This window comes from Littorina saxatilis, linkage group LG15, assembly GCF_037325665.1.
Source record: "Littorina saxatilis isolate snail1 linkage group LG15, US_GU_Lsax_2.0, whole genome shotgun sequence".
Lineage (NCBI taxonomy): Eukaryota > Metazoa > Mollusca > Gastropoda > Littorinimorpha > Littorinidae > Littorina > Littorina saxatilis.
In genome coordinates, this window is record NC_090259.1 from 9,636,029 (window position 1) to 9,650,573 (window position 14,545).

The 14,545-nt window shown below is 38.6% G+C and overlaps 1 protein-coding gene and 1 long non-coding RNA gene across 3 annotated transcripts in view; both read left to right on the forward strand.

Annotated features, from left to right (window-relative positions):
- The window catches only part of LOC138948477 (calcyclin-binding protein-like), a 45,663-nt gene that overhangs the window by 17,536 nt on the left and 13,582 nt on the right, over nt 1–14,545 (forward strand). The window contains exon 1 of one of the 2 annotated variants that reach the window (XM_070320030.1): nt 9,364–9,499. The exons of the other annotated variant lie outside the window; for it this stretch is intronic. Within the exon in view, the coding sequence (XP_070176131.1) occupies nt 9,482–9,499 (18 nt within the window). The 5' untranslated portion in view covers nt 9,364–9,481. Of the gene's footprint in view, nt 1–9,363; nt 9,500–14,545 lie in introns of those variants that run through there. 2 annotated transcript variants of the gene reach the window in all.
- On the forward strand, nt 297–7,509 carry LOC138948476 (uncharacterized). Its single transcript, XR_011449997.1, has 2 exons — nt 297–2,145; nt 2,260–7,509. It is a non-coding gene; the product is annotated as an uncharacterized lncRNA (long non-coding RNA).

Sequence of the window (14,545 nt, forward strand, 5' to 3'; positions counted from 1 at the left end):
CACATAAGTAATTCCCTCCCGCCTGCCCCGCTCGATCTTTTTAGTATGCTATTAGTCGATTGAAGGGGTATCACGTGACCAGCACCATTGATGACGTAGTAGGCTACATGGGACGTAACCCAGGGTGTCAGTCATGCTGGTGCAGTCACTTTTTTAGTTGGGGTTGTTCCCCTTATACCTAGACGGGGTAGCTTCTATCATAACCTAAGCATCTTAAGTGGGTCAATGCAATTATGTGATTCGGGTAAGTATATTAATCAAATCAAAATGTAGATAAAAATTTTCGATTTCGACACCCACAGAAAAAGAACAAAGTCAGAGATGCTATGATCATGCTTGACAAAGGTTTTGATTGAGTTAGAACTCTGTTAAATCTGGCTGCAAATTTTAACAGCTTCAGAAGTCTGTTGAAATTTGCTGCGTCGTTGATCAAGCTTAAAAGATTCCAACAGTCAGAAGTCTGTTGAATCTGTCTGTGACTTGACTCAATGACTGGCTGCACAGCTTCTGAAGTCTGTTGCGGTCTCTGTCGCTGGTCGTGCATTTGGTCAGACCGAGACCCCCATTTTGACAGAGCAAGATTTGAGTCTGATTGTGTCGAAGCTCGAAGCTCTGTGACTCCACGTAGGGCAGGATGTGACTGTTCGTCCCAGATGAAACCCTTGGTCAAGGAAATTACGCAGTATAGCCTCACCAAGCACAGCTTTTTTTCAAACATTTGAAGAAAAAAACACACCATTGGCTGGGGTTTGAAAGGTGCCAGTTTTGAGCATGCCTGGGTTCACTCTGCGCCATGGTTTTCACCAGAAGCACAGCAGAGTGTGTCAAACTTAAACAGCCGCAGATAAGTTGAATGCTGCCGTTGATCTCGATATCCCGCATCACTGAAGCTGTAAATTTCAGAGCAGCGCAGCAGTAGCAAGAACTTTGTGAGCATCTGAAATCCTGAAAGCTCATGGGTGTTTGATTTCGTCGTTAAAGACTGGAGCAATGTCTTCTGTTCAAGCCAGTTGCTGAGTATTTTGACAGAAGACAGAGAGAGAAAATAACAGGGTGCACTTTTATTTCGAAGAGGCAGGCCAACACTATAATCAGGGGGCCAACACCATTACAAAGTGTCTGCTGTCATTCGTGCGCTGACAGTTACATTTTCTTGTTTCGACTGTGCAAAACATGTGTGTGTTCATGTACCATCCCCAAGCCTTACAGAACTCAGCAACACACTGCTGCCTCCTGAATGACAGTTGCTAGGCGACTGACGATGGTTGCCAAGCAGTGTTGGAATCCGTGACCATTTTGTAGTAGAACGGACCTGACTCTAACTTTACGCACAGTGTTGGCGATTTGGGGGAGAGAAATTTGTGGGAAGGGATTTTATATGTATCTTTTTTAACATTTGCAAATTGACAGGAATTGGGATGTGTTCAGATTGATAGAAATACAAAAAATACTGTGTTTGTTTGTATCCAGTTTGGAGCTAGAAACGATGGGAGTTATGACTATGAAATGAACTATGAAATCTATGACTGTAACTAACACTGACTAGTATGTTTGCACATGTATGTATTTCTGAAATGTCTGCTAGCTATCGAGATCTTCTTCAACATTGATATGACAGGCAGCGACCTACCATCCCACCAATTTTTATTTGTGTTTATTGCGTTTTACATTAATGTACATTATTCATCTCACGCTGTGCCGTTATTGCGTGACAGAAAGAAGAGTGGTTGCTTCACAGGAGTGCATGACTGAAAAGCGAGGTTTTAAACATGAATTTTACTTTGTGATAAGGTTTAGGGAGGTTTGCTACTCCCCCACCCCAGTTTCGTGGATTTTCTGTAAGCTATACCCAGTACTTTGCAGGGTGGAAATTTAAAGCTCAGATATATGTAAGTTGCACTTCCAACTCCTATTGTTGTTTTCAAGTTCTTTTCAGCACTAGAAGAAAAGAACATTTAGGTGCATTTTATGGCTGAGATTCAACAAAGAAGAAGTGAGTGTTTTTTCACTGGAGGAAAAAGGGAATACAGTGTATTTAAAGCTATTTTTGTAATCAAAAAAACACACACAAAACCCCATTCAGGAAGTCTTTCGTGCGAAGTATAACTTGAAGTACAGGGTAAGAAAACTGTTTTTGATGCCTGGGTGAAAGGTAACATGTCAGGTGAAAGGTAACATGTCAGGTGAAAGGTAACATGTCAGGTGAAAGGTAACATGTCAGGTGAAAGGTAACATGTCAGGTGAAAGGTAACATGTCAGGTGAAAGGTAACATGTCACGGTGAAAAAGTGTGGTTGCAGTTACTGAGTTAGTTACTAGCTTGCTTGCCCTGATCAAGGAAAACTTACCAGTTACATTGTACTAGAGTATAGGTCTACCTCTGCCAAACATTTCGTTCTGTTGATGATAGGCTGTAAGGATACAGCAAATGGAGCTGAAAATCTGTGCTTAGTTGATGCAGGATTTATGTTCAGGGTTTTTCTGATTTTATTCTGAAAGTCCCAATTTTTAAATCACTGCAAATGCAAGTCGCCACAGTTTACTGGAAACGGTTGTTCATTCAACGACCGTTAGAAAATGATAGATACTTAAACAGAGCAACGTTTCGCTGTGATGGTTTGAATTGTATGCTGTAAATGTGTTTGTGTTTGCTTTTTTTCTGATAAAATTTATGCACTGAAATTATCAAGTGGTAGGTATCGAAGAGGGAGATCTATCCCTTTTCGACGATCAAAATAATGATTTTACTCAGTATTGGTGATTAGAGATTGTTGTGTTTGGAGTTTACCCCCTTTAGTATAGAGTTTATTTGTCAATTGTCTGGTAAATTTGAAAATAAAAATTTTCTGAGCCCATGTTTGAATCAAATTTTTACAAAGTCTCTTTAGAGGGTTGTACTATTTGTTGTCCTCGTTCGTTTTAAATCTAAAACGAATAATAAGAACATTTACAATTCTCAGCTGGCCTGTGTATGATATTAAATTTGATCAAAAATGTTTTAATGTTCAAACCTGCTGCTATACTATGTATGATAATCAGTGATCAAATTTGTATTCTGTTGAGATATTGTGGTCTATTTTTTTTGTCTGTGACAACACAAGGTGATATAAACAAAAGAAACATACTTAAACGAACAACTTCTACAGAAGGGTCACAAACTTTCTCAGTTCAAATTACAATTTTTAATTTTGAAAGGTTGCAAAAATGTTTAGATTTTAAGTGATATTGAAACAGTATTTGCATCTGTTTATTTTGTGTGTTTTTTAAAATATGTGTGTGTTGAAAGTGAATAAGTCTTTGTATATTATACGTGGTTGGGCTCCTTAGAAGAGCTTTCAACGCTCAGTGACACAGCACAAAATGTACAGAACTACTTTGTGATTTAGATATAGCGTGCAGAGGACGCAAATGCTTGTAAGTTCTTTGGCTAAGAACCGTTTTCTGTTCTAAACCATTATTTTAGTTTCAAAGTCTGATTCAATTTTATATTCTTAAATTGAATGGTCTGAACAATTTATTATGGTTTCAAAATCTCATTCAAGTTTGTATTCTTAAATTGATTGGTCTGAACTATTTCTTTCGATTACAAAGTCTTACACAGACCTTAGTTCTTTCTTCTAATAAATTAGAATGTAGATTAGAGTTCTCTTTCAGATTAATGTTTTCATTTCAGTATGAATGGTGTAAATATGGACGCAAGTCCAGTTTCTAATCCAACTTAAATGTTGAAATCATGGTTCAGATCAAATTGCTAACTCAGAGCATCTGCCTGTTCTAATCTTGCTCCTCTTCTAGATTGTACTTTTGTTAACTATTAGTATTATTTTGAACTCTCTGTAAAAATCTTTGCTGATCCCACAGTGGATACATTAATTAGTTATTTAATTAATTATTTAATTGAATTTGGACTCTGTATCAAACTGTTTGCTCGGCAGTTCCATTGTATCTGGTTGTGGTCTTCTTCTTGCTGTAGACTGTATGTGCAATTTTTCAAAGCCAGTGCCTTACCAATTTTAGTATCAACAGATAATTTTTGTGAACACTTTCAGCGAGTGATCATTCGCTTCAAATCAGTCAAATCCTGTTACTATGGCAACGCGAATGTTATTTCTGTGATGGAACCTTTAAAGCCTTGTAGACAAGCTCATCTGTGTAGAGTTGACCTCCTCTAGGTGTGTTGCGTGTCTGTATGTCGTATGGTGAAATTACAGAAATGTTTGTGGATTTTGCGTGTGCGTGTGTGGGGGAAGGGACATACAGGGACAAAAGACCTGTTGCAGTCCTGAATTTAGCTGAAGTTTCAGTTTGTTTGCATTACTCTGAATTTTGGGGTTACTACTGTCTATGATTTTTTGTCAAGTGTACTTTCTTTTTGATTTTGTTATAGTGTCAAAGTAAGCACTTTGTGCAGAAGATACCATATACACATGCATGCATAAGTACACACGCACGCAAGTTATATGAAAAAAATGGCACACTAACACTTTGAACACACAAGAACGCATCAAAGTTGAGACATTCATGAGAAAAAGTCAAAGCAGTTACACAATCAATATTTTCTTCTTCTTCTTGTCGTTTGCTGTTAGATCGTCAGTCCGGACTGCAGGGCAAAACGTACTGTCCTCTCAATCAACATTTTCAAGGCAGCTTAGTTTTCAGTTATTGTATTTTTTTCGTGTTCTTTTTAAAAAAAATGTGTTTCTTTTTTTTTTTATTGATAAACTGAATGATTGTTTTACTTTTTTGTTGATAAACTGATTCAATGGCCGTTCAGCGTAGTTACCACGATTATCAACAATTTTATTGTCATTATCTTGTTCGTGCAGCTTGTTTTCACTGTTCTGTTGTTGTTCATTTAAAAGCCAGTAAAATTCTTCACTGAAATAAGATAGAAAAATCGTGACACGCGCTGTCCTTACACGTAATGATCTCTAACATGGTGCATTCTGGGAGCTTGCATCATGCGTACTGTTACAGGGGGAAATAATTTCACATAACTCGTCAAATGATTAATTCCACGGACCAAGCTCTCGCTCTCTTTCTCGGAGAGCGAAGTATGGGAAATTGCCATTCCAATTCATGGTCGTTTAGGGATTCACTCTTCATTTCTCATTATTCTTTTCTTCATTCACGATTCAATTCATTCAGTTTCATTCAGCATCAAACGTCTGTCCATTGTCATAAATTTAATTGTGTTCAGGAATTGTTCTTGGGAAATTGAAGAAAAATGATTAGATATGTGTGTGTATGTATGTCATTTTTCCTGTTTGGTTTTTCTCTCATGATTTTTTTTTTTTTTTTTTAACTTTTAGTTTGTTTTCTTTACGGAATGTATGTTAAAACGTTCATTGTCACAAACATGTGTTTGCCTTCATCAAAATGTCTACTCAAGTTGAAGTTCTGTTAGAGAATGATATTAACGGAGGGTTGCGATTGCGCTCGGACAAGCCTTTTTGATTGTGTTATGTCATGGTTTTCTTTTTGTATCCATCTCTGTATTTGTGTGTGTCGTGATTGTTTGTATCATTACATTATCATTATACTATGACCATTGTACATTTTGTATAGAGTTTTCCCCTGTAGATTTTTAGTCTGATTTATGTTTTTGCTATGAATAGATTTTGAATTTTTTTGACCATGTGCAAGTTAGTGTTCTAGGATCTTCACAAGCAAAACCATAACAGCTGTCGAAAACGTTTACAGCTTTGCACTAGTTTGCAATTTTGTTGGCAGGTTATTTCCCAGCTATGTATGTGAACGAGATTAAACATTTATTTTTCAACTTTTCGGGAGAAAATGATAGTCCAGTTTAAGTTATCCAGAACGTCAGTTTGAATTTAGTTACAAATTAGCATTTGTCGAAATTCTGTATTCGCTGAAAAAGATTGTATTGTCGATGGTGGAATTGCTTTTTTAGGATGAATTTTAACTGTTAAGTTATGCAGGTTAGATGGATTAGTTTCCTGGGTGCTTTTTTCATTTTATCCTCAATTTTTTTAATTTATGAACGGCTGTTGTGTGTGTGTGTGTGTGTGTGTGAGTGTGTGTCTGTGAACACAAGTCTTTGTGCTTGTGTCTGTAATACCGACATTTTTTTGTTCATGGTCTTCCTTTTCAGCAATATTACTGTTAATATAACTAATCAGTTTTCACAGTGTCTGATTTGTTTGCTCATATTATGAAGTACTGAATCTGAACATATTTTTGCAAGTATTTTTAAGTCAGCTTTTCCTTTTTTTTTACACAGTGCTTCAGAACAAAAAGTTAAGTAGATACACATGAAGAGGTTCTTTTCAGTATCATTTTGCAAGAAAGAATTAACATTAAAGCAAATGTCAAAAATGTTTGTTATCTATCTCAAACGTTTTGTGTGGATATCAGTACAATCTGATGCGTACATCTTTTGTCATCAACCATACCTGTGTTTTTAATGATTTCGTACGACTCGTTTTTAAATGTGCATGTTTTTTATTTAAGGCTTGTCCAATGTATTCGAGTGGTTAGTAGCTCTAGCGTCGCGCAAAGTGCACGAATTCCAGTTGTCCCCCCCCTTGTACAGTTCTTGTCTCCCTTTCTATCTGTCGCAATGAGCTTAGCACTGTAAACATGCATGCCATTTTAAGCTGCGCTTCTCTGTGTCCTGCTGATTTATTGCCTTGCCTTGTATCGACGAATTTAAAACCGCTGTTTGATGACATCTTCGTTGCCGGACAGGACCTTTTTGATAGAGAATATTTTTGTATTGTTCAGAAATAAAAGAATTGAACATCCCCCCCACCGCTGAGTGTGAGTACAGTCAGCAGTTTTGTCGGAACTCACGTTGTGTTTGGATAGGGGTTAAATGATGGGGAATTTGTGTCGAAAAAAAGAGTTTATTATTGCTGGTTTGTGTCCAGAAAGAGTTTAGTAATGTTGGTATGTGTCGAGGAAAGAGTTAACTCGTGCTGTTTTGCTGTTGGTAGCGGGTTATTGACACAGCCTGTGGTCACAAGTGTAAAAGCCAAGTTAATTGATTGTGATGGAGTAAGTTTGTGACATTTTCTACTTAAAACACCGATTATAATTATTGCTTGAAAATTATGCAAATGAGTTTATCTTTTTTTTTTTACTACGAATTTGTGTATGCGTAAAAGTGTACTTGCAGGTGCCATTTTCCACTTATTCCCACCAACCTTTTTTTTTCTTCTTTTTTTTGGAGATGGGCAAGTTACTATTTGTATTGCTACAGATCAATTTTTTTTAAATGTATGTGAACAAAAGTAAAAGTGTTCAAAGTGTTTGAGATTTTACAATTAACAAAATATTTGAAGTGTTTGTCCAGATGCTTCTTTTACAAAATGGCTGAGTGCAGCCATTTGCATTGATAATTATGACACAGATGAATTAGCAATAAAAATGTGTAACTACATCTGAAAACATTGGACAGAGAGGTGTTATGTAGTATATCATGTATGCCTTGATCTTCTTCTCGCTCTTGCAAAGGAGGCAATAAAAATGATAGTGTACAGTATATGCTGCTTGATTTTGTATGCTTTTTTGTGAAGAGAGAAGAGAGAGAAGAGAGAGAGAGAGAGAGAGAGAGAGAGTGCACGTGTGTGTGTGTGTGTGCATGTGTGTGTGCATGTGTATGGGTGTGTATGTGTGTGTGTGTGAAAAGAACCTAGAATATGTCACACACAATGTTAATACATCGTACATGCGTACAAGCACATTCTCTGTTTCTGTCTGTATGTCTCTCTCTCAGTGTCTCAAACGCACTCACACACACACACACACACACACACACACACACACAAACACACACATGTCAGACAGATACAAACGCACTCACAAACAAACTTTGCCATGCATACGTAATAATATATTACCAGTCGAACAGTCTACAATACAATACCTTTGACCATTTTCTGCTTATTTCTTCAATTGTGTCGGGAACATACATTACAATACATGTACAATACTAAACAATACAATATCTTAAACAGTGGAACCACCTTTTTAAGACCTACAAAAACAAGAGGCGAAGCCATCAAGGCTCACGTAAGAAATCGACAAACAGTAACACAAACTCAATCACTCCGTCACACATACACACACACACACACACACACACACAGAAAGAGCATAGGTGAAACTGTGCAAGAAAGCGAGACACTAGATCTAGATCTGTCTGTCTGCATGTAGCCTACTTACAGGGACACGACTGCCAACTAGTCTTGGCCCGCTCAAAATAATAATGACCGAGACTTTCAGTACTTCCTTCGCGTGACGTCTAACCCTCTTACGTCATAATGTGACGTCAATGTAATGTGACGTCTTCAAATGTTAGAGTTTCTACCACAGACATACACACGCACGCACGCACGCACATACGCACGCACGCACAGACAGACAAAGTTACGATCGCATAGGCTACACTTACGTGAGCCAAAAAAGTATGAGAATATTAGGTCTTTAAAAAAAGGGAGTCTTTAAATGGGAGGTTCCATTGTATCTCACAGGAGAAGCACAGGTTGCTGCCAGCAAAATAAAAACCATTCAAAATAATTTCACATGAAACCAAAACATTAAAGCACTTTCGTATGCATTTCCATCACAGCTATATACATATATATACACTAGATGATTACCCGCTTCGCGGGTTACCGGCTTCACCGGGAAGAAGTAGAGCCGAATACCAGGCTGTGCCTGGGACCCGGCTCTGCCTGCGCCGGCTTTGCCGGCGCACGAAGGAAAGGAGATAAACGCGCAAAACACTGGAGACCTTCTAAAAATAGTAACGTGCAGTGACCTTCTAAAAATAGTAACGTAGTAACGGGAATATGAATTGACGCCACACGGAGGAAGGGAGATAATCGCGGCTGAAAACACTGGAGAAGATAAGGAAGAGTTACTGGTAGTGGATCCCGACAACAACAAACAAAAAACAAAAAAAAATCGGTTCAGCTGCGCGCTGAGAGCACGTGTTGAAATATCTCATCGATGAGGTTGTGTCCGGGGTGTAGCTGAATACGGTGTCCAAATTTGAAAAAGATCCACCGAGAACTTTGGCTGTGCATCGCGAACAGACAGACAGACAGACAGACAGACAGACACTAGTCGTATATATATAGATTTACAAAGTTCATCTCATCTCCTTCACAAGAATTACATTTTAATAAGGTATTAAAAAATTTGCAATTTAATGTTCAATTGAAATTTAAATATTTGACCAGTCATGTTTGCATTAATGTAACACACTAACACACATAGACACAGACACTTACACAGACACACACCTACAAACACACACACACACAAACACACAAACACACACACACATAAATACACGTCTTTTTCATTCCATCTTTTATAACGACCCGGAACTTCGTTTGGTTTCCGGTCTGTAAAGTGACTTTAACCAGCGCAAAGAAATCAAAACCACGCTTCGGGGAAAATTTGTTTGCACCTTGTCTCGTTCATTTTGAAAAAGAAAAACCACCATGACATCTGTAGCTGAGGTAAGTTTCCATTTTTCTTTCTCATTCCTTGTGAAACAAACAGTGATTTAACTGAAATTTGTTTGTGTGAGGCTGATCGGCTTGCAGACGACTCAGCGTGTTTTAGAGAGACCATTTTGTTCATTGTCTCAACTCTCTTCTTCTTCTTCTCATGCGAAATGCTCGATTCGGGCATTCTTTATTTCATGAATCGTTCGCTTTAATAAACATCAGTCACTGATAACGAGAGCTCCGGAATATAATCCCTTTTTTTGTGTTTATTATGGCGAATTATAGTCACGAGCAAGTGCTACTTGCCGGTACTACTTTTCTCCAAAAACCACCCAAAACCCCGGAAAACCTCCCAAAACCTCTTCCGAAAAGTACATTCTTCCTTAGATCGTGTTTTGTTAACATGTAATGATGTTTGTTTCAAGTCATAACATACATGTGCAACTTTCACCTTTGGTGGCACTTTGTGTGAGGATTTGCGAAGGAAGTGAGTGAACTCTAGTCCAAGAGTAAGAGCCCCGTCACATATTTGCTCTGTCACTGGCCGATTTTTACATAAGATGAGCTTCTATGGAGCTACAAGTCAATTGCACGTGAGGACGTTGCTGCCTTCATGCTGTGGCGGGAATAAATGGTGGACAGTAGTCAGTAGCGAAAAGTGTCACTTCGTCAATTGACAATTCAAAACTTTAGGCAGAACAGCTTCTTACTGAAGTTACTCGGATATGAGTTGTTCTTCAGTACTGGTGACAGAAAGGGGGAAAAGTGGTCAAAATTCAAATCTCTAGTTTTGTTTTTGAAATATTGCTTTTCATAAAGCAGAAATACTGTAGTATCTGTTGTACATAAGAAAAAATCACTGGTTCACATGGTTCCTACATAATCTAACTTTTAAAGCTGGTTCTTGTGTGTCTGTGTGTATGTTTGTATGATGACGATAGGACCCGAAACGGCTGCACGGACTGAGACAGGAATTGCAGAGAATGTTCTTTGCCACTCGAGTCGTGTCATAGGGTACTTTTGGAATAGCAAATTTGAAAGGATTCTTCAAAAAACGGCGGAAAACATTATATACCCTGTGAGCTATCAAGGATCCTCCCCGTCTGGGCTGTCGAAACATGGTCTTGTTAAAAGACGTTTTCAAATGCGGTTAACGGGGAGATACACTCGAAGCACATTTAGCGAAGTTATGTTGCCAAATCATCAAAGATCAACATTTCACTACACGGATCGATGCACACAGTCGAAATAGATGTGACTTTCACACGACCGAAGACTACTTACTAGCAGACTAGCAGACGACAAGATTTAAATATTTAGATCAGTGAGAGCAATCCGTTGAAGAACAGTTACTCCGCTTATTCGTCTTCAGTTAAGCTTATTTCCCCTGCCATAAGTTTCCTTGCAGATCTGCAGTCGCGTAGTGAAATGAACTAGTGTCATCGGAAGATTCTTCTCAGTCAATGATCAAAGCACAGTAAGTTCTATGCTGACAAAAGTCACTTTCGGACAACACGACGATTGACTTAATTTATGAGCCCAAAGGTAACAATATCGACAAGAATGTACGCATTTGACATTAAATGAAACATTCATAGACAGTTTCCAACTCACCAGATCTGCCAAAGAGCCGTCATTTGTGAAAAAAACGATGATTTTAATCAGACAGGTATCGGAAACAAGTCTTGGTCACCTGCGTTATTCCTTCCGAGGCGACGTGACGGCGCCACATTTGTTTGTTTATGGCTGTTTATCGCGAAACGACACAGTTGAAATTTGTGTGTAAAATACCACAAATGTGTGGTGAATCAGTTCGTCATCTGCGTTTTGATGGTAATTCAATCAGATTGGAGTTACTTTGAATCGAAGGCGAGGGTAACCTGCGTTATTTGTGGGACGGCGTGAACAAATTTGATTGCAATATTTTATACAGAAAGTAAATTTCAATGATTCTGGCTCAGACTTGTAGATCTGTTGTGCAGTGTTTTGGTAGTGTATCTGCTTTTCTGCTATGAAGCTCATTTGGAGTGATACGCTGATCGAAGTGGGGTACCCTATGTGGGACATCAGCCGTATGCAGATTACGCCTCAGAACACTCTCGAATTTCACAAAGACAACAATAATTTGCAACATTTCAAGAACTGCATCAGTTTTATTAAATACTATTTCAACAAAAACAGCACAAACACGACTATTATCAACAGCACAGAACGGGAGGTAAGTCTTCAAAGACGCACCAAGTGTGCGTTCCCATTTTTGAACGCCATTTTTGCTAGCATTTTCACAGTAAATCGTAATATTTCCATATCTATTGAATGATTTTGTTATTTTCTTTGATTGTGCCGATTCTCCTATCTCTCTGGCATGTACTGGGTGCTTTGTGACCAGTTTCTCCCCTAGACAGTATTGAAAAAATGCGTCCGTCTGAGCTGACCCCCACTTGTGACCAGTAGCAATGAACAACTCATAGAAAAGAGACATTTCAGGGGTTAACTGCTGTCGGGAACCAATCACATGCAACTGTTAGCGTAATTACTTTCTTATTTTGGCCTAATATTTAAGGGTGTTTTTAGAAAGGGTGAGACAGAGCAATGTATGAACATTAGGCCAAAAATAAAAAATAGGTGTGGTTAAGGTAACATAGCCAAAAAAATAGGGTAGGAAGGTAGGCAATCACTTTTTTTTTTTTTTTGCTTTTTTTTCTAATGTGTACAAATTAAACCTACTTGACAGGGAAATAAGTGTGCGACTCAAGCGCTGTCGCTTTCATTGCGTTTTTTGCACCTTTTTTTTTATTTTTTACAAATGTAATAAAAAAGTTATAGGGTCGGCCCCTAAAAATAGGGTAGGTCGGGTTACCGTAACCACACATATTTTTTTTTTTTGCCTTAGCAGAATCCACTTCTCCAAAAATCATCTGCTCTTGCGCACTACATTTGCCGTGTGTGATGGGTTGCAGCTTGCGAGTCATTCGGCGATTGTCTGGTAATGAACAAATCCTACGATTGAATCGCTGCTGTGTGACTGTAGTTTAATCAGTTAATGCACGAGAACAGATGATGATGTGTGTGTCATTAGGCCAACAAAAAAAATAGGTCTGTTTACGGTAACATAGATTGAAAAAATAGGGTCGGTAGGTCGGCTTTTTTTTTCCTTTTTTTTTTCTTTTTTTTTTCTCCCCTGTCTATGATGTTTCACAGTTCATTTCTTCTTATCAATCCCTGTTTTTGCCCAACATAACTATAAACAGTACTTTGAGCTTACCTCCCTTCTGTCGTCTGCTGTTTGAGCGCAAACAGCTCTATTTTGGATGCGTTTTTTGTTTTTTTCAGACGATCCAAAAAAAAGATTAGGGTCGGGCCTAAAAAACTAGGGTCGGTCGGGTTACCGTAAACAGACTTTTTTTTTTTTTTGCCTTACTGTTTTCGTTTCTGATTTGAACATGGTTTTCAATAGAAAGAAATATGATCTTTTGTTTGATCACTGATGTAACTGATGTAAGCTTATCGATTTTATGTGTGCTCGTGTGTATGTATCCAAGTGTGTGTCTGTGTTGGTATGCGTGTATGTTGTTGTGCCGCTTGTCCAATGGTGACTTATGGTCAGGTGTTGCCATGTAGTAATGATCAGGGGTGGGACTTTTCCGTGAATCCGCGGAAATCAACTTACGAATTCCGCTGGAGTAATCTATTTTTCCGCGTCCCATTTCATCACAGTATCTAAAACTTGTTGACTGAACGATATGGAGAGAAGTGAAGATGGAACAGAACACTGGATGCTTGAGAGTTAAATTGTGCTGACTGAAAACTCCTGATAACTAATAGTCATTTTGAGCTTTAATGCATTGGGGCGTCACTTGGATCATACTTATTGCCAGTATTGGAGTAAGTATGCACCATTACAATGTTACCAATGTTGTGTGAAAGTGGTTTTTTTTTGTTTGGTTGGGTGGGGTGGGTTTTTTTTTGGGGGGGGGGGGGGAGTGAGGAGAATGTCTTTTTTACCTGATCCAAACGAGTTGAATTTTAGTCTCAGAATGCACCAGATTGCACAGATTTTAATGTACCATTTAAAAAAAATTAAATTTAAATATTTTGAAGATGGGAGGGATTTTGTACCCGAATTGCAATACTTAGATGTACTACCTGTGCAGAAAAGCGCTGCTTTTGTGTGGCAGAAATGAAGAAGTAGAGCCGAACAAAAAAGTGTTTATTTTCGTAATTCGTATCGCGAAACAGAGTATTTATTCACCGCGGTTCACCCCACACACACACACACACACACACACACACACACACACACACACACACACACACACACACACACCCCACACACACACACACACACACACACACACACACACACACACACACACACACACACTGAGAAGCCGTATATATATCTATATGTAGAGATAGATGACAGTGGATTTTTCACGTGGCTATAAATAGATTCGACCTTTGCACTTTTACAGTGAGGACAACGGGTGCAAGGAAAGCGTTGTGGACAGTGACCTTCTAAAAATAGTAACGGGAATATCTGAAGCTGCTTGTCATACCGTAGCATACTGATCAGTCATCGCTCAACGGCTATCGCCAGTTATCTCAGAGAATGAGCCGTACTCATTTTGACCTGAGTTCAGGATGATACCGTAGCTGTGATCGGAAGATCAAACTTCAGATTTTGAAGAAGCTCTTTCTCATTCAGTATTCTTGCAAATACCGTACGTGATCGACGCCACACGAAGGAAGGGAGATAAACGCGCAAAAGACTGGAGAAGATAAGGAAGAGTTACTGGGAATGGATCTGAATGAATGAACAGAAAAACCAAAATCGGTGCGCCACGCTTAGAGCACGTGTTCAAAATTTTCATCGACCAGATTGTGTCCGGGGTCTACCTGAATATGCCCACCAAATTTGAAGCAGATCCATCGAGAACTTTGGCCGTGCATCGCGAACAGACAGACAGACATATACACACAAGCCGTATATAGATATAGAAGAACAACGCAAAAGAAAGAACACAGTTCTTTGAATTTAACATTAAAAACATA